Source organism: Leptonychotes weddellii, chromosome 2 (assembly GCF_054177405.1).
Source record: "Leptonychotes weddellii isolate Sample4059 chromosome 2, ASM5417740v2, whole genome shotgun sequence".
Classification (NCBI taxonomy): domain Eukaryota; kingdom Metazoa; phylum Chordata; class Mammalia; order Carnivora; family Phocidae; genus Leptonychotes; species Leptonychotes weddellii.
The window spans coordinates 121636481-121659573 of NC_138370.1; the positions used below are offsets into that span (position 1 = coordinate 121636481).

Here is a 23093-nt window from a genome sequence, read left to right on the forward strand (position 1 = left end):
TTCTCAATTCAGATATACCATCTCGGTAGCAGGTCAGTGTCACTGCCCCCCATCAGGGACAGTAGCCAGCCTCCTTGGGGACTTACAGGCTAAATGTCTTTGGATTCGTGCAAACTTGACATCTGATTACCTTTAGAGAATGCATCTGGCTTAACTGAGCAGGAAAGTGATGCTGGCAGAAAAAGATTAAAATACGGCAGAGCCTGGCCTTTCTTTCCTGTTCTCTCCTGACTCCACAAAAAGCCAGCTGTGACTCGTCCACATCAAGTGAGATTTTTCACACCAGTGATGCTGATGGATCTCTGCACAGCTTTAAGCAAGCAGCTGCCAGGGGCTATCTCTCTTCCCCAAGACAAGTGGATTTGTCAAGTCCCAACGATCATATTTGCTGTTGCCCTGCTCAGTAAACAAAACGAGGACAGTAACTCAAAGTTTTATGGGCTGCACATTTTTATTGATTTAATGGACTTTGTTATTTAAAAAAAAAGTCATCACAGCCTTTCTATAGGTATGACCATCACAGTAAACTCAATTCAGACCTTTCATTCACTGTCAGGTGCCTATCTGTGGACTTGGCAACTGATCTGAAGACTGACAGGGAGAAAGGGCGACAAGAGGATCGAGGGAGGTGAGAAGGAGAAGGGAGGGAGAAATAGCAGAGGTGCATAGAGAGGCGTCTCTTTATAACTAGTAGAGCAGTTAGGAGGCAGGTAAGACCTAAAGCCAGAAGACTGAGGCTTGAATCCCAACTCTGCCCCATATTAGCTATGTGACCTTAAGCAAGTTTCTTAACCTCTCTGTCTCATCTGGAAAATAAGGATGATACTAGTAACCACCGCCTGCAATCGTCGTGAGGAATAGACAGCAAACACAGCACTTGGGCTAAATGGCTGCCTGTATCACCTCCGTCCTCCCAACAGCCTTCTGAGCCGGTGTGTGTCAGTTTCCCACTGCGGCCGGGCCAGAAGACCACAAACTCAGTGGCTTAACACAACACAAATTTATTATCTTACAGTTTTAGAGGTCAGAAGTCCTGAAGTCAAGGCATCAGCGGGATTGCATTCCTTCTGGAAGCCCTAGGGGCAGATCTATTTCCGTGTCTCTTCCCCAGTCCTAGAGGCTGCCTGCATGCGCCCTGCCCCTTCTTGGCATCACCCTGACTCCCGCTGCTGTCTCAGACCTCCTTTTCAGACTCCCACCGTCCCTCCTGGAAGGAGCCTTGTGATTCCACTGGCCCACCTGGAGAAGCCAGGATAGTCTCTCCCGTCTCAGGATCCTTGACTGAATCACCCCTCCAGAGCCCCTTCTACCATCTAAGGCGGCACAGTCGCAAGTGCTGGCTATCAGGATGCAGACATCTTCAAGGGGCCACTATCTGTCACCCACGGTGGCTATGGTTACCCCCGTTCTACAAAAGGGAAACTGACACATGGACAGAGTATGTGACTTGCCCAAGGTCATGCCAACCCCCGCTACCTTCCTGCCTCTCAGTGGGTTAATGTTTATAAAGCACTTGGAAGGAAGCACTAAGCTGGGTTAACTCTTACCGCCATGCCGTGGGCATAAAAGACTGAATACTCGGTAACAGCTTCAGCTTTAAGTCAGTGATGCCAACACAAGGGTAGGTCTGCTTTGGCTGCTCTGGGAGCCTCTTTGTCTCCGTGAATATTTGGATGCAGTCTGGTACTGATGTGGAATTGGGAATTTGGAGGAAGGAAGACCTGCTCCTCTCCCCACAGCTGTGAGTCTGGAGCAAGCAGCCTGAGCCTGGCAGCATGAGGCTAGCATGAGCACCCTAACCTAACATGCTGTTGTGAAGTGGGGGTGTCAAAGGCGATCCTACCAGTTGACAAAAAGGGTTTGTAAACTACTAAAACACTGTCGATGTTAGCAGCCATTTGCATATTTTTTTTAAAGATTTTATTTATTTATTTGAGAGAGACTGAGTGAGAGAGCACAAGCCAGGGGGAGAGGGAGAGAGAAACAGATTCCCTGCTGAGCAGGGACACCCCCACCCCTGACACAGGACTGGATCTCAGGACCCCCAGGACCCCGAGATCATGACCTGAGCCAAAGGCAGAGGCTTAACCAACTGAGCCCCCCAGGTGCCCCAACACTTGCATATTCGTTGACTAAAAGAAATGTTATGATTTTAATAAAACAAAGGATGCTGGAAGAAAGCAAGCTGCTCTGGCATGCAGAGCCGAGCACTTACCACTGCAGATCCCCTGCTTGTTGTAGAACCCGAGGCCACAGCCGCTCTCGCAGCCGCCCTCCCTCAGCACTTGGAGGGGGTCTCTGCAGGCCATGCAGTGCTTCTCTGTCGGACCCCAGCAGGCAGCACAGGACTCGTGGCAGACTGCAGGCAAGCGGCAAAATCAGTGGACAATCTATAGCAGAAAGGACGCGTTGCAATTTTTCTTTCAAAGGTTTAAGAATTCATAAGGAGGATGTTGGAGCCTTCATTCCTAAATCGCATATGTATACCACAGGAGAAAAAAACACCCTCCACCAAAAATAACTATTTCTGTTGGCCAGAAGTACAACTCAATAAATTACTGCTCAGAGACTTGGAACAGGAAATCAGAGGCTTTTGAGTAATGGGAATCACAGGGAAGGGAACTATGGTTTTCTAGACAAAGATGGTCTGTCTAATGAAATCAGATGGCCCTCCATCACCTTGCCACCTTGTCTTTCATAACCATACAATGAAATGTTGACAGGATCACCGCTCCTGCGTCCAACACCATGAAGAATCAGCAAGGAGGGATGCCATGTACTCTCATCCTTGATTAGACTTTGAAAGACCTGCTACTGCTGGATTTCTACTGCTCTCTCCCCGCTTTCCATCCCTGTCTTCTCTCTATCCCACCCCCATCCCTTCCTTCTGTCCTCCCTCATGACTCTTCTAGTCCCCCCAACCCCACGGCCCCACCACTAGCTTCTGCTCTCAACATGCATCTTGAGTACCTTTCTCTTACAGCTTAACTTGCCAACCATACATTGTTCCTAAACCAGAGTTGTTCCTTTAACACTCAAAAATATCCTCCTCTTCCAGCATTTGATTTTTACTACTCATGCTTGCTTTTCACCTTAGCATGTCTGCAAAGAGAGGCCTATTCTGAGTGATTGCTGATATTAAAAGTTGGTTAACTGTATGGCTAACCCCAACCTATGCTTCTGTTAATGCATCCTAATTTTCAAAATGTTTGCTTCACCGTGGAGCACAGCCTGTTCTGCAGAGGTATTCATTCTGACCAAAATTGGTGGGGGAAATGCCTTTGCTGATCGGAAGAGACTTGGGAACTAAATACATAAATAATTTAATTATGTATCCCTTTAGAATCAGAAAAGGGTGCGTTCATTGCAAATCTTAAGATCCAATCCTCTCCTCTCAGCTCGAAACTGCACAGGAAAGCCTTTAATTTCAGACAACTTTCCTCCCCCAACAAACGTAGAGATAATTACAGATTCTCTTAAATGCTATAGGGCACCTGGCTGGCTCAGTGGGTTAAGTGTCTGACTCTTGATTTCAGCTCAGGTCATGATCTCAGGGTTGTGAGATCGAGCCTTGTGTCGGGCCTGGCACTGGGCCTGAGCCTGCTCAAGATTCTCTCTCTCCCTTTCCTTCTGATCCTCCCCAACCCCCATCTTAAAAAATGTTAGGAAGGGCTCTCTGATAAAAAATAACAGTGGTGGGGGCGGAAGGAACCAACTTTAGGTAGATCTAAAGGATGAGAAGTTGCCAGCCCTGGAGAGAGCCAGAGAACAGCACCAACAAAGTCCTTGGGAAGGAAAGGAGCTCAGGGGTTCAAAGAACTGACGGCTACCCCTATGGCTAAAGCTAGCAGACGCAGAGGGACCAGCAGGGCACAGAGGGGTGCAGTGAGGAATGGTGGGACACAGTGCCCTGATTCATGGCTGGAGGGATAGGCAGAGGCCCAATCAAACTTGACCTTGGAGATCATGGAAAGAAATTAGGATTTTACCCTAAGTGTAATGTGAAGTTTCAAACGGGGTTAAGCAAGATCAACACAAGCCCTGATTTTCAAAGCTCGCTCTGGCTGCCGAGTAGGGAGGGTTTAAGGACTTGCATGTAGGCAGACAGACCAGCATGGAGTCCACTGCTCTGGTCCAGGCAAGAGATGAAATAGCAGATGAAAAACAGAGATGGAAGAAAGTTTACTTATTTATGAGCTGGTTCCCTTGCTGGACCGTAAGCTTCATAAGGGCAGAATCCATTTCCATTTAGTTAACTCTGTGCTGAGTACACTGCTTGGTACTCTACACTTGGTACTTCATTTATATTTAACACCTTATTTATATTTTATAAGTGTTACATGAGAACACTGTTAATATCAGGATAAGCTACCCAAAGTACATTATAATTAAAGATGTGGATTAAAGATCCGAGTAACAAATTCCACCCTGAACATCCACAAAATCTGTCATTCATTCTTATTCAACTACCCTTCAATTAATGACTATAGTCATCATCTGAAGTGTCTATCCCTTCTTGTGCCTCTGCCTTACTGACTCAGGAGTTGATTCAAAGCCATTACCTAAACAAACAAACAAAACAAACAAAAAACCCAATTTCATTCCTAAGAAGGTTTTATGCCAGGCTAATCTATCCATGTTCAACAGAAGCACCTACCACATGCAGGGTGCTGTGGTTAGCCTGTGGGGCCTTCCCAGCTAACCACAGGTCAGAAGTCGGCTAGAGGAAACATTTAAACCACCCCATCGCTTGAGCTCATTGGTAGCATTGCACAAACTGCACCAGGGAGCAAGTACTTGAGGATGATGGGAAGTAAGACTAAAAAGACAATAGGGGCCAGATCACAAATATCATGGAAGGCCAGGTAAGGACCTTGGACTTCATCTGTAAGAGTTTTAATCAGTTTTGTTTCTTAGAGAGCTTACTCTGCAGTGGGAAGAGGAGAGGGTAATTAACTCAAGACATTTTTAAGGGATGAAATCATCTTTTGTCAAGGGAGCACAGAGGAGGTGAGAAATTAAAGCACGACCCTCTAGTTCTCTTCGGGGATTGGTTGGTAGGGGTGCAGACATTCAGCTGCACTGGCTTTTAAACTAGTAAAAATACTTCCAACCTGGTTGGCAAAGGGATGTCATCCTGGTCCCTCCCTGATGATTCTGGTTTCATCCCTGGGAAGCCTGCAAGACACTGTGTTCCAGCAACAGAAAGGTCTGGCACAGGAGAGAGTCTCAGGTCCGTCCCCACCCCCCCAACCTTCAGACTAATCTGATCTGTGCCATATGGCTTGTTAAATATTTTTTAACATTATCCCTAGTGTTGCCAATCAGAACAGGGCCAAAGGATGAGCAGGATAGAGGCTACAGGCTTAGGGACCGCACTCAGGCCTGTCACAAACTGAGCTGCACCTAACATGTCAGCCCTGCCTTCTGCTACCTCCCTCGAGCAGGCCAGTTCTATGCAGCAGGGTGCCCTAAGCATGCCATATACGGGTTCGTGGGTTCCAGATGCCCCACACAGGATTCACCCAGTTGGCAATGCCTCCAGCTCCTTCGACAGCCCCTGTAATCCTGGTTACACTTGAGAGGCTTAAGTTGTCACTACTTCTGGGAAGCTTTGCTGAACTTGTCCAAACAGTCCCTTCTTCCTCTGTGTTCCTGCAGCACGTTGTACCTCCTCTCTTATGCTATTTATCCTATGTCCTATTCATTTGGTTACAAATCAATCCCTTTCAACAGAATATAGTATCCTCCAGAACAGGGGCCACGTTTGAATCATCTCAAACCCCCAGTGTCCAAACTGGTAACTGGTACAAAGTCAGCATTCATTAAATGTATGTTAAATGAATACACAGATTTTTTTTTTACCGGTTATGACAGTCATCCTATCAGTTATCTTCTACATGGAAACAACTAATCATGAGGTCATAGTCTGAACATGTGATAACTTAAACTAGATAAACTTGAGGCTGTAAATGTACCTAATAAATGCTGGAATCCAGATCTCCTTATGATGATAAGTACTTATGCTACATCTGTATAGAATACCAAATGTGAGGCCACCTTCTCTGTTTCCATAGCAAACAAAAGGCATGTTCAAATGGTCAAGCAAGGCAGCAGAAGGGATTTTTATTCCTTCAATATGGAACTATGCTGAGCTGTCATTTCTTTTTCTTTTCTTCTTTTTTTTTTTTTGAGCTGTCACATTTCTTATAATGACACACTCCTACTGTGTTTTGCAATTGATTTCTAATTTCTAACACTGAACACATGCTGCTGCAGATAATCTCTTCTCCCAGGCTTATTTTACATGTGGCTTTTATTACACTTGGGTTATTATGAAAAATAGAAGGTCACTCCCTGACTTTTCACCATAATTTCTCTTAGTGATACATTTCAGATCACCCAGGGTTTGGCCTGTATATTGTGAAAACGTGGCAATAAATTTAAAAAGAGGGCTAATGAGAGAAAACCATCTTCTTATCTGACATGCAGTAGATAATTTATTTAGGAAAGCCCCTGACTTTTCTAGAGCATAGCAAGACATGTGCTGGCTTGCTGAGCAATTCATTTCAAAATGAAAAGGAACGAATTACCTTTCTTTTGGCAACTCTATATTGAAACCAGACTCCAGAAATAAGAAACGTATTTTTGTTACTTGATAATTTTGAGATAGATGATTGCTGTAAAAAAATTTTCAACCTGTGCTTCTCTAAGCATACAGTGCAGCCCCTTTCCAGGGAAGTGTTAAAAGCACTTCCTTTGGGCCACTTCTCATTTTCCAGGAAGCCTTCCCAGACGCCAGTGGGCTCAGCCTGCAGTTCAAAATGCCCCTCAGGAATGAGAAAGAGCTTCTCCTTTGGTCCCTCACCTTTCCCATGGCCTTTTGGGATAAGTTTTCCTGCCATTCCCAGGGAATTGGCACACTTGATCAGCAGGCCCTTTTAGGTTCATCAGGCTGCAGTTCAGATTTCCAAACTGCCAAGGGGGTTTTCACCGGCAACTACGCAGAAGTCTGCTATGTCATCCACAAGTCAGATTCCTTCATTCCCATCCATATCCATTTTGTAGCAACCGCTAGCTTTTGTCCTCATCACACAAATGACGGGAAAGTACTTGCCAAGTTCTAAAGTATTATCAGGGGGGTAAATTTCCAATAAGAAGCTCTTGCTGGATGAAAAAATGTCCTATCTTACCCTCAATTTCACTGTTCCTTGCTTTCCTAATCTGTAAAGTGGGAATAAGAGTTGTTATACATAACTCATGAGGATATGGTGAGATGACATATTTGAGAGAGCAGAGAATGTCACGCGTGATCCAATGAGCGGCATACCGTGCGAGATCTAGCACATCTTGTCTCAACTGGTGTCAAAAGCCCAAGTAAGTACAAAGGGGGCAAATTAAAGTACAGCAGGAGACAGAAGAGGAAAGGACCATAAAGACTATGGGAAAGGTAGGTTCACTTAGAAAGGACGTAAAGAGAGCCCTCGGAGATTATTCCAGCAGTTACAAAAGAGGGCTCCAGCCTTTCCCAGAGGACTCCTACTTTAAAGCTCTTCCCTTGCAATCTCTACAACATATCAACCAAAGCCCTGTGGAAAATGACTGAAAATAGCTTGGTGACTGTTTGAGGAGAAGCCCAGATGCTGGCCAGACTACTCTCCTTTCCCCCATCACAGCCCCATGGGAGGCCAAGGCTACTTGTCTAAGAAGCACAAAGGCCAGACAAATGTAAAAGGAAAGGAAGTTCATGGGAGTAATCATAGTTTCGATCCTTTTACTACAATCTTCCGTCTCCTCCAGGCTGGGTCTCCATCTTCAACCTGCCTCCCTGTGCCAACAGAAAACTTTACATCCCGAAATGGGAATATCTAGTCTTCATACATTCTGAAGACCCAGATGTCCTCGAGGGAGTTCCTAACAGAAAAAATACAACTACATGAAAAAAATCTTCAGCCTCATAAATAGCCAGACATATGCAAATTAAACAGGAGAGCAGCAGCTCCTTGCGATCAGTTAGAGGTGCACACAGGGACCTGTATGCATCTTGGAAGCAGTGCTTCGGGAGAAGAAAAAGGGGAAAGAAGGATTCACTGAGGTAACAAATACACTAGTCCACTGGAGGCTGGCTGATAACGGGGGAGGCCACGCATATGTCAGGGCAGGGAGTCAACGGGAACTCTCGGTGCCATCCTTTTTATTTTGCTCTGAACCTAAAACTGCTCTAAAAAAAATAAAGTCTTTAAAGTAAAAAAAAAGGAGAAGGATGAAATACCTACCTACTAATATTTATGAATATTTAAAATTGAGCACACACAGAATACATGTTAAATTGCATTTGAATCGTTACTTAAGTGGGGAGCTGGAGGGGCGGGGAGGGAAATGAGAATAAGTTATGGAAACAAAAGGAATAGACAGGCAGACAGACAGGCCTGGATAGATGAGCGAGAGGAATAGCCGGCCCAGGCTAGTCATGGGAATGTGCTGATAAGTATGATGAAGTCAACTCTCCTCATGTGAATCCCAAAAATCAGTAAAAGCAAAAAATTAAACAAGAGTCCATTTTACCTCAACCAACCTGACAAACAAGAAGACTTATAATACCTCATGCTGACAAGGGTGGTAGGAAGCAGGCACTCATTTGTGTCTAGCCAGAATACAAATCACAACTTTTTCAAAAGAGAGTCACATATTAAAGTGTCACTGGCTTCAAAGAGTGCAATATACCCTTGGGCCCAGCAATCACATGTCGAAGAATTTACCCTAATCAAATATATGTACCGCAATTTCTATTAAAAATGTTTACATCATGGTTATTTATGATAATGGAAAAATTAGGAACAAACGTCAAACCGCAGAGGACCAGCTGAATGAATTCTTGCATAGTCCCTGATGGAAAGTTATAAAACAGCTTTAAAAAGATTTTGTGGAGGATAATAAATAACATGGGGAAAGCAGGCAATAAAACTATATATAGAGTGTGATTTTACCTTTGAAAAATAATGTGTGTATGTCTGTGCATATAACACACACACACACACACACTCATAAATCGGAAAGACATTCACCAAAATACTGACAGTAGTAATTTGGGAGAGTTTGAGTCAGGGATTTTTCGCTGATTTTTTTATTGTGCCTTGAATTTGACTGACTTTGTCAAATTATTTTTTGTAATACATGGGAATTCATTTCATACTTAGGGGAAAAAGAACTACTCAGGGGGAAGGGGGGAAAAATGCCTGTAGTCCTTTTTCTTAAGGCACATGCTGGGTAAATAGCTAATTAATCTATTAACCACATTTGTGATACAGCTGAATGATTTGCTCATCTTGGGTAACGTATCTGAATTTTTAGCAGGGTCTTCTGTAGAGCTTGAACCAAAGGGATGACTTCCCAGCTGGCAGGGGCTTTGGCAGGTCCACACGGAGAGAGATTTTACAAGTAGGCTAGCTTTTCATGGGTACATAAGTCAGAGGATGATGGCAGACATTCAGCTCACAAGGAATGTTCTTAAAGTTACCCCCTCTCACTCCTGCCCCTCTACCTGTATGTCTTCTTTTTTTTTAAGATTTTATTTATTTACTTGAGAGAGAAAGAGAGAGAGAGCAAGAGAGAGAGTGTGTGAGAGAGAACACAGAAGGAGAGGGAGAAGCAGACTCCCTGCTGAGCAGGGAGCCTGACACGGGGCTCGATCCCAGGACCCCAAGACCACCACCTGAGCCGAAGGCAGCCGCTTAACCGACTGAGCCACCCAGGCGCCCCTCTCTACCTGTACTTCTGAATCTACAACACACTGCAAAAGTTTTCAACTGCGGTGACCACCTCGGCCCAGCCTGATGAGCCAAATGGAATTCTCAGATTCCACTCATCCGCTGGGACCAATGGCAACCCACAGCTGCTAGGACTCCTGGGTTTTCTCTCAGCCCCTATTAATTAAATGGCTGTCGATTTCTCCACTGATACCTTGAGTCTATTTGTCTACGGAAATTGAAAAGCCAGAGGGACCACCAACCAAAACCAAGCTTTTGACGGGGAGCGCTCTCAGACTTGCCAGCTGCAGTAGCTTAGCCTGCTCAGATGGCAACAGTGATAACACGGAGGGTCTGTGGGCTCTGTGGGCAGCCTAAAAAGGGAGGGCAAGGTCGTGCAGGGAGAGTGTTAGGGCGGGGAATAGGAAAAAGAGAGAGGATGCATGCCATAGAGTCCAGCTAAAATAACTGCGAACCCTAGGAACTGGGCTGAAAGCCAGAAGACTTGTCACTAGTTTGTAATCCACGGCTAAAATATTTGGGGGTTCAGATTTGTCAGAAGAACGGGATCTGTCTGGAAGATAAACTCCCTTGCATTTGTGGCGGCCTTTCTCTGCTGGTATGTGATGCTTTTGTCTGTCATTTGTCTTCTGGCACACACAGCAAGGGTCTGTAAGTGGCACAGGCAAATGCCAAACATAGCTGGCAGCGAAGATCCTGGGCACAAGACTGGCAGCTGCTTTTACTTTTTCTCCATTTAACCTCTACGTGAACATCCGAAGCAGGAGAGGACTTGGAGTACCATCGCCACCTGTTTCCCCGGGTCTAGTTCCCTCAAGAAATGGACAGCAGGAGGGCAATCCTGTTGTTCCCCCTTCTGAACGGCTTAGTTGTTTTTTTTGTTTGTGTATGTGGGTGTGTGTATGTGTGTATGTGGGTGTGTGTGAGTGTGTGTGTGTGTGTATATGTGTATGGCTGTGTTTAAGAGTAACCCTTCCAGCTCTGATAAGGCACTCTACCATCTTGAAGAGGAGGGAGATGGAGGGAAGAAAAAGAGCAGTGGGGAAAATCGAGACTCTGGAATTTTCCTGAGGCCATGCCTAGCCAGGAATTGCTGATAGGAAGTAAATAATAGAAGCTAAATGGAAGTTAAGTCACCTGCAAGCTGAAGTCTAGGCATGCCTGAACACTCCTGTCCTTTCTCCTCCATGCAATGGTTTCTTACACTTTTCTCAGTCAAAAATTATTCCAGAGGGCCTTCTATGTGCTTAGCACTATGGGGAATTCAGAAGTGTAAAACCTGTCCCTGCCTCAAGAATCAGTCACTTCCTATTACACACCTTTTAAAACTGCCTTTATAGCACTGATAGTACTGAATTCATAGAGTGGTAATGATCTGAAATTTTCTGTATACTTCTTTACTGACACTCTTCTCCCATTGAGGAAGTAAGTTCCTCAAGCCTGGGCAGTTTTCCATCCATTCACTCTGTATCTCAGGTTCCTGGTACATGAAAGAGACTCAACAAATATTCCTTGCACACACAGAATGGAAGAGACAAGAATATCACTTGAAGCAATAAGTCCCCTTTACAAGACACTCAGAAATTAAGGGAGAGACCATAATTGCAATATACTATCAGAGAAGGTTTAAACAATGCATACAATTTAAAGAGCAGAACAGAATGAGTGAAGACAGTGGAAGGATGTGCTGGGTCCCCAAACTGATGAGGCAATCTGGCAATGAAATAGGGACTGACCCTCCAATTCTGGGGGATGTGGGAGGGGCCACCGAGGATGCCAGCTTCACCATGACCATCCCGACGGAACCAGGGGGTGAGGAGGGGTTCCTTGTCTTCTTGAGGATTCCAGAACAGCAGTTTCATAAATGCCTTTGCCAAGAGCTCTGCCCCGGGCACAACCAGACTGAGCTAAGCCACATGCTGGAACATAATGCCAAGACCCATTAAGTCTTCACTGCCTTGGACCTGTGGCTCCAAGGGTCAGCGCTTCATTTCCACAAATGGCTGGGCTGCTCTGGTCAAACAAAATTCCAACAAATAATTAACTTTACAAGTTCCTCTGTTCAAACTACAGCTTTTAAATCTCAACTAGGTCAGCATCCCCTATGTAAATTTACCAGGCTCAGTTACCCTAAGTTTTCCCTCTAATTATACCATAGTATTGGCTAAGAAACAAAATTCCAGACTCTCAACACTTAATCTGAGCATTTTAAAAAAATAAAAGGATTTTAACTTGTGATGAATATAGTAAACTGTTCCCTATATTTACTTCTCCATAACATATGAAAGTAGATTTTATTTGAAATCAGACGCAAATGGCACAAAACTCTGTTTCTTAATGTAAGCAATTTGATTTTCATTCCCATAAATTGAAAAATAAAGGAACAGATTCGATGACAACAGCTGCCTTTTGCTGTCCACACACTATGTGCCAGGCATAACATATTTATGTTTTTCAAACATCTTTTCTAGTGTTCATCATAATGGTTTAAAGTAGATGACATTGTCCCCATTTTACAGTTGAGGAAATTGAGGCTCAAAGCAGTTAAATGGCCCATGCAAAGCCAGATAGCAGTAAGTGGCAGAGGTAAGAATCAAAATGATTCCCCCCTTCATACAAACCTGTAAATGTTCAATTGCTTGGTTCTTCAAGCTTCAAAGTCTAAGACTACACAGCAATCAGATATAGAATAAACTGCACAGATTTGCAGGTTTATGTGACTATTTCTTTACATCCCTGTAACCAGCAGCTAACCCTGCCTTGATTGCAAGCTCACTGATAGGAAACCCTATGATAGAGTCTTATTTCTTTTCATATCCTCAGGACCTCAAGCAGTGCTCAAAGGAGAATGAATGTAGGAGAGAGCGAAATGGAACGGGGAAGAAGGACAATGAAAAGAAGAAATACAAGTCTCCCATATGGAGGGCTTACTAAATGCCAGGCACCATCCTAAATGACATATGTGAATTTATTCCTCTAATCCTTACAACCAGGCTATATGGCAGACATTACTGTTGCTGCTTTACCCATAGGCAATTGAAGTGTGGAGTTTAAAAAAAAAATACTGTTTGTAGTGACAGAGCCAAGACTGGAATCCCGGTGGTTTGGCTCCCAAGCCTACGGTCTTAAGCACTGTGTCACACTCCCTCCCATCTCTGGGTTTGCAGAATGAAGGGAGCACTTGGCACAGGGTACGCATAGCTCCATCCTCGGGCCTTTGTGAATACTGGAAGTTTGGATCGGACAAATCAAACACTGACTCACGTGTAAAAACGGGCTAAATTCTACTCTTTCTTTACTCAAAGTTATAGTCTTATGAACTACTTTTTTTAAACGAATCCTGCATGGTGTGTGTTAGTTTGGTTGTTTTCAACTTTTTTTTTCATGGGCTCCCATGCCTAGGATTTGTGTGTGCAATAGTTCAGCGGTCCCACCAGAGTGGAACAGGGGTTGACTGAAAAGAGGGGCAAGACAGGTAAGGAAGAATGTTTTCAGGGCATGGTGAGCTGAGTCTGGATCCAGAGTTAGATTCCATAACAGGGTTTCTAAGAAGAGGTAATGGAACCACCACTCTGGTAGAGAGACCACAATAAATCCAGGACAAGTGGTACCCAAGAGCCATGCAGGAAAGGTACAAGGTCATGTGGTAGATGGGGCAAGCAAGGAGCATCCTTACCTGGGTCAAGCCTGACCATCAGGCTGGGGTGACTCAGGGACAGGCTGTTAATTCCTGGAAATGGGTCACAACAGACAAGGTAGAAGGAACCAAAGGAGAAGTCCAGTCCAGAACCTGATGTCCACAGGGTCAAGAAGAGTGGGACAGGGTGGGCAACACGGATGTTGGACCAGATCCAGCTGGTGGCAGAGGAAGCCTAGGGGTTAAGGCAGAAGCCCAAGTGCCAGGTCTAAAAAATGAGTTCTGGTCCCTGAGAAGGTGACTACTCTTTGGCCCTACCTGCTGTAGAGAAGGGGCCATGTCTATCTTGTCTGTCCCTGACTTAGATTGGTACAAAGACTGGCTGGTGCTGAGCCTTCAGGTGAAGCGATCGAAGCATCAAACTCCAAAATCAGGGAAGGCCGAGGAAATAAAGCAGTGACTGGTATGCGGGTGCATAATGTGGTCTGTGTTTACAACACTATTCAGTTTAACCAAGCACAAGAATGTAGTAATAACATTAATATCTGCACACACACAAACACATTCATCTGCCCCTGTGTGTATGGGAGTATATACCACAAAACTCAAGGGAAAAGGGAAAATGATAAGGACCCCTGAGGATGCAATTCTCTGGCAGGACCCCAAGCCTTCTTTCGAACCTCTGGTACACCTGCTCCCACTCTCGTGCTGAAGAGCCATGTGTTTATGTGCCACTTGGCTCTGCCCCATATTTGTCTCTCAGCCCTGTATTCGACACAGTGAGCATGAATATTAGGTAATTTCCAGTAAACTTCTGGTAATTAATTTCCTCAGCACAGTGTTCACTTTCTTTTGGTTTTGATGGGTCAATAAAGTGGCAAATTATGCCGGTCACCACATAAATGACCCTGCCAAGAGGAATCAATCCAGAAAAACCTGTTGTTACCATTAAATGGCAGGCTTCTCCTTGGAAAATTCAGCATGTGCTGGAAGAGCCCTGGTTGACTGACCGAATTCCAAGGTCAGTGGTGAAAAGCCACCAAAAATAGCACAAGCACAAATGTTGCAAAAAATTCCAATAATGAGAAAGCTTATTTGGAAAGCTTATTTGGGCTGTCTCAGCATTGAAACAGTATGTGGAAATTGATCACAAGTTTAGCTTTAATTTTTAAGATCATTCTCGCTCTCTCTCTCTTCTTGCTCTCTTCTTTCTTCTCATTTTATGCATAAAAATGCAACCAGGCTGAACTAAAGCAAATTGGTTTAATTCCCTGGAGGGAGCATGAACAAATTTTCCCAGCAACTTTCTACCAGAGGCATTTGTGTATGGGTATGTGGATGGAATGTGGAAGCAGTCAGCTACGTAAACCAGTAATCAAATGAAACATTACCCATTTCAAAGTGCCCTATAACAGGATGAACATCCCCCACTAAAACACCGGGCATGGGAGAAAGGAAAATGGCCCCCCAAAAGAAAGGGAGAAAAAAGTAAATATGTATGTGGGATGTGTGGATGGGGGGAGGTGTTACGGAGGGAAGAATAAAATCTAGGGGGAATTAATTCCCTTTTTAAAGGCAAATCTGTCACAGGAGTGCTAGCAGGCGGTCTCTTTGATGGGATAGAAGAAAGGAGAAGAGACTACATTCAGTAACTTCATCAAATTGAAATTTTAGCAGTTTACCTAAACTGCCCAACCATTATATACTTAGGAAGGTGTTTGGATGTGCCCACTTTAAGCCTGTTCTAAAGTAAAGGTAAATAGAACATGATAAGTAAGAAACATTAAGGGTTCTTTCATCTTTTATGGCTGAGACTCCTATTGAAACACTGGTCCTTCAAAGATCCCCAAAGGGTAATACGTTTCTTCATTCATCAAACACTTGTTCAACAAACTGCTGAACAAATGCTGAACACTTTGTGCAGCCCTTGACGTTGGGGATACAGAAGATATTTTTACGGGTTGCAGAGAGCTAGCATGTCTTCTATTCTCAATGTAATTGGCTCCAGGGTAGGTCCTGCCATCCTCCTATTTGTACGACATAAACAGTACCAGTGTTTCCCTTCAAGATGGTTTCCATCAGCCTGTGGATCCTGCTTCTGCGCACAACCTGGAATGGAGGCCAGCAGACTTTCCACATAGGACCTCACATACCACAGAGCTCATTCAGCCCGCAGAGCCAGTAAATACCATGCACTTACTCTTTTTTACTCTATTCCCTCCAAATGATCCTCCTGAAAATCTAACCAAGAGCATAAAAGGAGGAAGCATATGAGCTGACCCTCAGACTGGCCCACCTTCAATGCTCATCACATCTCTGCACCCTGTCCTGCTCAGCTGCAGAACCTAGCTACCACAGTTCCTTGTAAGACACCTAAGACCCTCCCTCTGGCCTGTCTGCCTTTTCAGGTTTGCCTGCCACTGAGCACCCTGCCTTAGGTTCTGAGCACACCTGATCCTCTGTCTCCTGCAGATAAGCTTAGAACTCCACCCTCTGTCTTTGCTTCCACCCCATCTCCCATTCCTGCATTTATTTTTTTTTTCCTATTCCTGCATTTAAAACATTCTTTATACATTTACTTTTTTACTTATACTCAAGATTATAATCACTACTGAAAAAATGGCCCAGTATAAGCAACAAATTGCACTAAGACCACTCTGACTTCCAGAGACTATGATAATATTAAGAAGTTCGACGAGTTCTTAATTTAGACACACAAAGCTACTAAAGTATAGAGATACTAAAGTAAGAGTAAATGTAAATGCCATCATCTGTTTTGCTTGTCCAAGTTTCCTATCATGATGTCACTTGCTTATTTCTGTTTCTCCTTCACTCTTCAAGTAGAAATAAAGTTTTGAAAAAATATAGATCTGTTTCTCCCTTCATTTTCATTTAAGCACTGTGTATGCACACAAGGAAGGAATCGGACTTACGACACAATGACCACCCTGATCTGAATTAAGAACTGTTCCAGGGCCCCTAGGCATGTGCAGAAGGACTTCGAGAAATCTTACCACACGCACACATCACCAAAGCACTAATAAGCTTATAAAAACATGTGTCATCTCTCTCATCCACAGTTCTCAGCCCATCAAGAGTCTCGCTCAGAGTTTCTTCTCAATACTTGAAAAACTGCTCACAGCTCCTGGTGGCCCCAGATCTCTTGGAGGTGGGGGTGGCTTTCTCGGTGGCTGGGCCAGGGCTTACCTGCACAGGAGTAGCGGTCTTGGTAGAAGCCGTCCTCACAGCTGGACACACACTGGCCATGCTGCATCAGCAGTGGAGGTTGGCAGGACGAGCACTCCAGCCCACTGGTACACGTGGAGCACTGAGGCTGGCAGGCTAGCTCCGGGCACAGGTGGGGGAAAGAAAAAAGGGGCAGCTCTGATTAGCTCAAAGATGCCACCCCAGTGCCAATTCTTATGTAGCCCAATTCTGAGGCTCTGGAGACACCGAGAACAAGAAAAGCAGGAGAGTCACTTTACCAGCCTTCATTTATATGGCACATATTTCATGCCAAGCTCTGCATGAAGTGCTTTCTATGTAGGAATGCATTTAATCTTCACAACAAGCCTCTGGGTAGATATTATTAACCCCCATTTTTCACATGAGGAACAAGCTCCCCGAGATTAAGTCACTTGTCCAAGGTCACGTGAACCTGGCATTTGAAGCCAGGGGCTGCTGAGTCTGCTCTTCTTATCCAATAGCCCCCAATATCTTTCTCCCTCAACCATTTCCTAAGAATATCCCTTGTCTCTTTTCTTCCACAACCCATGGCAGAGATAGAAATAACTTTCAAAAAGGCTAAAGATTAGGAATCAGGAAAGTAGGGAGAAGTAAATAATTACAAAAATAATAAAAGCAGTTAAGCTCTATTGAGGCTTGACAATATCCTAGAAACTATTCTAGACACTTCATGTGTATTAACACACTTAATCCTCATAAGAACTCTCTGAAGAAGGTACTAGTCAGTATTACTCCACTTTACAGATAAGAATATTGAGGCACAGAGCAGCTAAATACTCACAGCTGGGGTATAAAACAACACACTCTTAAATGGATAATTAGCTCCATGAGTCAGAGATAGGAGAAAAAGTAACGATGATCTGGCCTCAAACAAGCCAAATTCTGCCAGGTAAGATCTTCTCAGATGCATAAGAACTCTGAAAATTGACATGAACCCGTTCTGGATCTCCCAGTAACTCACAGGAGATAAGCTCTACTATCGATTATCTGTGTGATGTTGAGCAAACCAGTTGATTTCTCTGGCCCCCACGTTCCCCACTTGCAAAATGAGAAAGTTCTAGTAAGAGATCTCAAATGCACATGTCAGTTCTAAAGTTCTATCTTGGATTAACTGAGTGTTGTAATAAATGACACCAAGAATCCCAGAGATATTACTAACTTTGAAAGTCTTCAAAAAATGAAAAATCATATCACGACTACTTAGTAACATCTGACCTCCACATCGCCTCTCAGTAAGCATCAAAACACCTGTGAAATGTTAGAAGCAAGAGACCTTCGGGTAGAGATGCCAAGTAACTCATGGCCGATGTTACTACCCTCTAATGGTCTTTGGACGTTGTGCATTTCCTGCATGCATGGACCCCCTCCTTGACAGCAGTGGGCCTCAGTCCACATCTGGGCTGTCTGCCCAGAGCCATACCTAAACAGAGAGCTCCAGCTTGGTAAAATCCCAGACCACAGCTATGTACACACTGTCCATTCCGCAGCAACTTTGTGGGGTCCTGACACAGGTCACAATGCTCCGGAGATTGAGAGCAGGTCAAGCAGTCTGGGTGGCAACGAACTATAATCAGGGACAAAGAAGAGAGAATTTAGTAAAGACCATAGGATTTCTTTTACATTCTTCCAGAAAAGAATCTACAGAGTATATGCAGTTGTATAGAATATGAAGAACAGAAAACTCTGGAACTTAGGTATGAAAAAAGCCCCCAAATAGCAAAAGTGATTTCAGTGCAAGATTTCAAAGAACCTCTCCTTGTCTGAAATATTATTACTGTCTCTGGTAGCTACAAATTGAAGACACTAAAAACATGACTGAACGGTCCTATTAATGCTTCTACCTGCTGGAATGCCTCTACAAACAGGAATTACCAGCTCGGTAATATATGATTTAAATGAATTCAATAATTTATGATTTCTTAGATGTTCTTCTTTTTTTTTAAAGATTTTATTTATTTATTTGAGAGAGAATGAGAGACAGAGAGCACGAGAGGGAAGAGGGCAGAGGGAGAAGCAGACCCCCTGCTGAGCAGGGAGCCCGATGTGGGACGCGATCCCAGGACTCCAGGATCATGACCTGAGCCGAAGGCAGTCGCTTAACCAACTGAGCCACCCAGGCGCCCTCTTCGACGTTCTTCTTAAGCTTTGGCATGCATAGAAAGTTAAGACAAAACACAATTTTACAAAAGTTATTTTCTCAAAAAAAGCTTTCTTCTTTTTTTCTAAAAAAAGGCTTTCTTCTTTTTCTCCAAAATTCAAATCTCATTCCCAACAACTGGGATTATCATTGAATTCAGTGGCAATTGTCAGCAAAGGACTTCTTTCAGGTTTTGAAGTTGTCAAGAACTTGATTTTTAAGGTATAGTACATTTTAATATGCTAAATAGTTGTTCTGGAAAGCCCAGGGAGCCACATTGCTAAAGGTAAGATAATTAAACCATAGAGTTGCTTCGCTTCTCCCATGATAAGCTCTTCATAGAAACACTGTGATTAGCCAAAATAAGTTGAACGCAACAAAAGTAACTGCCAATATGAAAAATTGTGACCCACAGATGAAAACAATTAATTATGAAATACGAATGGAAGAAAATGCCACTTTTCCAAGTGAGACTAAGCTTATAGGCAAATTACTGCCCAGCCAGAGCAACGCCAGTGCTTGCCAACAATTATTAACTGGAACTAATACAACCCCAGGTGATTTGAAAGCAGAGTTGCAGAACAAGTAGATAAAATTTTCTTTTGGAAGAAATTAATGAGTCTTTAAACTTCAAAAACCCATTTGAGAACTCCAAAAGGAACCATCTGTTTAATAGCTCACCTTAAAAAAAAAAAAAAAAAATGGACACCTGTAACAAACTTTCAGCCATTGTTCCTACAGCTTCAACAACGGAACAGTCCTAACACATATATTTGCCTTTGCAAGTTTCCCTACTTTATGCTGATATCCATAATAATTTTTTCAAGGTAGGTAAGGCACATTTTACCAATGAGGTAATTAAGATTTAGAGACGGTCAAGGACTTGCCCAAGAGCACATACCCATAATCTGTTGAGTTTGGCAAATACATAAAGATTCAGTAACATCATTTGGTAAAAAAATTAGCAAGGGACAAACCAACCAACCAACCTAGTAGGTGACTTGAAAAAAAAAAAAAAGCATGAAGGGAAAAAGAAGATCTCTCTGAAGTTTGTGGCAGTAAAAATATCTCGGCAGAAATAAATCAGACACGGACCCACCTGACGTACAGTCTGGACAGCACCGTCCCTTCACCACCTGGGATAGTGTGGCCACTGGACACGGTGAACAAGAGGGCTCGTAGCAAGTGACCTGAGAGCCCCAGCACTCACACACCTTGCAAGGGCCATCCTCCCACTTCTCCCCCTCCTGTACGAAACAGTAAAGAATGACACTATCAGAATTGCCAAAGTTCAGAAGACGGTTTGCTGGTGGAGAACCTACAATTTCCCTAAGGGACAAAATGAAGGTCCTGCTCCCTACCATGCAAATCTAACTCCGAAATAGGACAGCAGTTGAAGAGTCCCAAATTTAAAAAGGAAGATATTTCTCCTTCTCTGTTTATAATTGATTTGTTTTAATGCAGAACCCAGGCACACTGATAAACTGGGAAAGCATTCTGGGGCTCCCGGAATAAGCAAGAAGCCTGTAACACTTGTTTCTCAGCCTATCTCACCAAAAACAAAACAAAACAAAACAAAAAAACCACCAGAGGGGATTACTATGTACTTAGTGATTAGCAGGTACATTACATACAATCTTTAAAACAACAGTGGGAAGCTGGTTAAAGCCCTGAATTTCCTTATGGTTACTCAAGTAAGAGTAACAGTAGAGTCATTATATTGTCAAAAGGATAGCTCTTGTATGACCGTTTTTAGTGGGCTGTAGTTGTGCATGGGCTTTCTCATGTTGAAGTATTCTTCTCAGCCAAGCAAATTATGGTAATAAACATTAGTACTTTGATGAAGGATTCAAAGTGAATTATAAAGAGCAATTCCTTTTTGCTCACTATCCCACTCACCCTGGAGATAGGAAAGAGACGAAAGTTCCTACCAGAATGTTTTGGGGTGATGAAGGAGGTAAAACAGGGAAGGATATTAGAGCATATTATAATACCAATATTTGATAAAATTTTTATTTTTTTTAATTTTTTTTAAAGATTTTATTTATTTATTTGACAGACAGAGAGACAGCAAGAGAGGGAACACAAGCAGGGGGAGTGGGAGAGGGAGAAGGCTCCCCGCTGAGCAGGGAACCCAACACAGGACTCGATCCCTGGACCCTGGGATCATGACCCGAGCCGAAGGCAGACATTTAACGACTGAGCCATCCAGACGCCCCAATGAAATTTTTATCAAGCCAACTGATGTTGAACATTCCAAACAATTAATGTGGCTATAGTTAGCAAAAATTAATGACAATATTAGAAAAAAAATCAGGAATATTATCTTGAGAAGGTAGAAGGGCTTTTCTTCCATTTCAAGGCAAACTGGATTACCAGACCCCCCCTTTTCTAAATTTTTTTTTAAGACTTTATTTATTTGAGAGAGAGAGCATGAGAGAGAGAGAGATCTCATGAGTGGGGGGTAGGGGTAGAGGGAGAAGCAGACTCCCCACTGAGCAGGGAGCAGGATGTGGGACTCGATCCCAGGACTCTGGGATCATGACCTGAGCTGAAGGCAGCCGCTTAACTGACTGAGCCACCCAGGCGCCCCCCAGCCCCCTTTTTCTATAACTTCCAAAATTATAAGCTTGCTTGTGTGAACAAACATGCTTGCACTTTCCAAAACATTGAATGTTGTCCTACAAAAAACCTTGGAAGAATGAACACTCAGCTTTGTTTGGGAAGCTAACACTCGCAAACCCCAAAAACTCTCCATGCTTTGAGGAACATGAAATTGCACTGATGGTTAAACTGAATTTTCTAGGCCAGAAAAAAATCAGAAGGAGGAAATCATCACAAAAAAGGGAAAGGTACGTGTAGGAGCTTGTAGTTGGAGAAGTATTAATTATTAATTGTGGGGGGGAAATAGGGTAAGGGAAGGAGCAATAGTTTCAATGAGTTAAAGTCTTAGTTATCATTAACTGGACCATGGTGCCATCAAACATGACTGTCGGAAATACTATGACATTAAGGTTCCCCAGGACAGTTTATGTAGATCACTGCTTAGAATAATTCTATAAATATCTGTGTACCAGTCAAAAATCTATACTTACTGGAATACGCTTAACTTCACTTGCATTTGAAGACATCTAGGAACAAAGAGAAATGTATTTATTATACCACTAAAAACACCATTAGGCTGATCTACTTATTTTCTCATTTAAGACTTATCCATTTTGCCCAAGTAACATGCAACTTCATTCGTTATGAATAGAAAAAAAATCTACATATGTCAAAAAACAAGAAAAGCATATGATAGGAGGTGAAGACAACATGCCGCGGAAATTTTTTTTGAACTCTTATTCTTTGTGCTTAAGCACTTGGCTTCAATTTGCTTCCACATGAAGGACTCACAGTCAAGAGATCTAAGCCTGTAGGAGCAAACTCTTCTGTCTTGTAAGATACCACAGCATTATTTATGGGGATTTAGACCCATTTAAAACAACTTGCTTTTCTTTATTCCACCTGGCTTAATTTACCTCAAAAACAGGTAGGAAAAATGATACTATGATTGAGAAATTAGAAATTCAACACATATAGGCAGCCTTTAATCTCCTACATTCTTAAGAAACAAGGATGACTAAGTTATAAACCACTTATGAAACAAACAATGCCAACAGCATAATAACAATGATGCCATTTTTTTAGCTTTTTTTTTTTTTAATGTGCCAGGTTCTGTTCTAAGTGCTTTACAGGTATTATCTCAATCACCCCATAAGGTAAGTACTATTGTTATCCGTTCTTCACAGATGAGGATTAAGTAACTTGTGCGAGGTTATAGTCAGCATGTGGCAAAGTAGATATTTGAACTTAGAGCCCCCACTGTTAACCCTACACAGTGCTCTCTCCCCAGCACATACAGGTTGGCAGATGCAATTTTCCCAAATTATGAAGCAAAAGTACGGAGGACTTAATCCCAATTCTTATCATCTTATTCTGATTGGTCAATGAAGCAGTTGTCTTTATGATCAACTGGCCTATTTTTTAGAACACAATTTATCAACATTCCAAAACCCCATGTGGAAAATATGAGCTGTATAAATAGAGCAAATTTGAAGAGATTACGATAAATACATTTTCCTTCGGGTACATAATTTTTATTTTTTTTTTAAAAGATTTTATTTATTTGATAGAGAGAGACACAGCGAGAGAGGGAACACAAGCAGGGAGAGTGGGAGAGGGAGAAGCAGGCCTCCCGCAGAGCAAGGAGCCCGATGCGGGGCTCGATCCCAGGACTCTGAGATCATGACCTGAGCCGAAGGCA

The 23093-nt window shown here is 43.2% G+C and overlaps 1 protein-coding gene across 1 annotated transcript in view; it reads right to left on the reverse strand.

Annotated features, from left to right (window-relative positions):
* FRAS1 (Fraser extracellular matrix complex subunit 1) overlaps positions 1 to 23093 on the reverse strand; it is a 394684-nt gene that overhangs the window by 189563 nt on the left and 182028 nt on the right. The window contains exons 11-15 of the mRNA XM_081813142.1: positions 21883 to 21918; positions 19887 to 20034; positions 18071 to 18214; positions 16612 to 16746; positions 2216 to 2359 (exon numbers count right to left, since the gene is read on the reverse strand). Coding sequence (XP_081669268.1) covers positions 2216 to 2359; positions 16612 to 16746; positions 18071 to 18214; positions 19887 to 20034; positions 21883 to 21918 — 607 coding nt within the window. The remainder of the gene's footprint in view (positions 1 to 2215; positions 2360 to 16611; positions 16747 to 18070; positions 18215 to 19886; positions 20035 to 21882; positions 21919 to 23093) is intronic.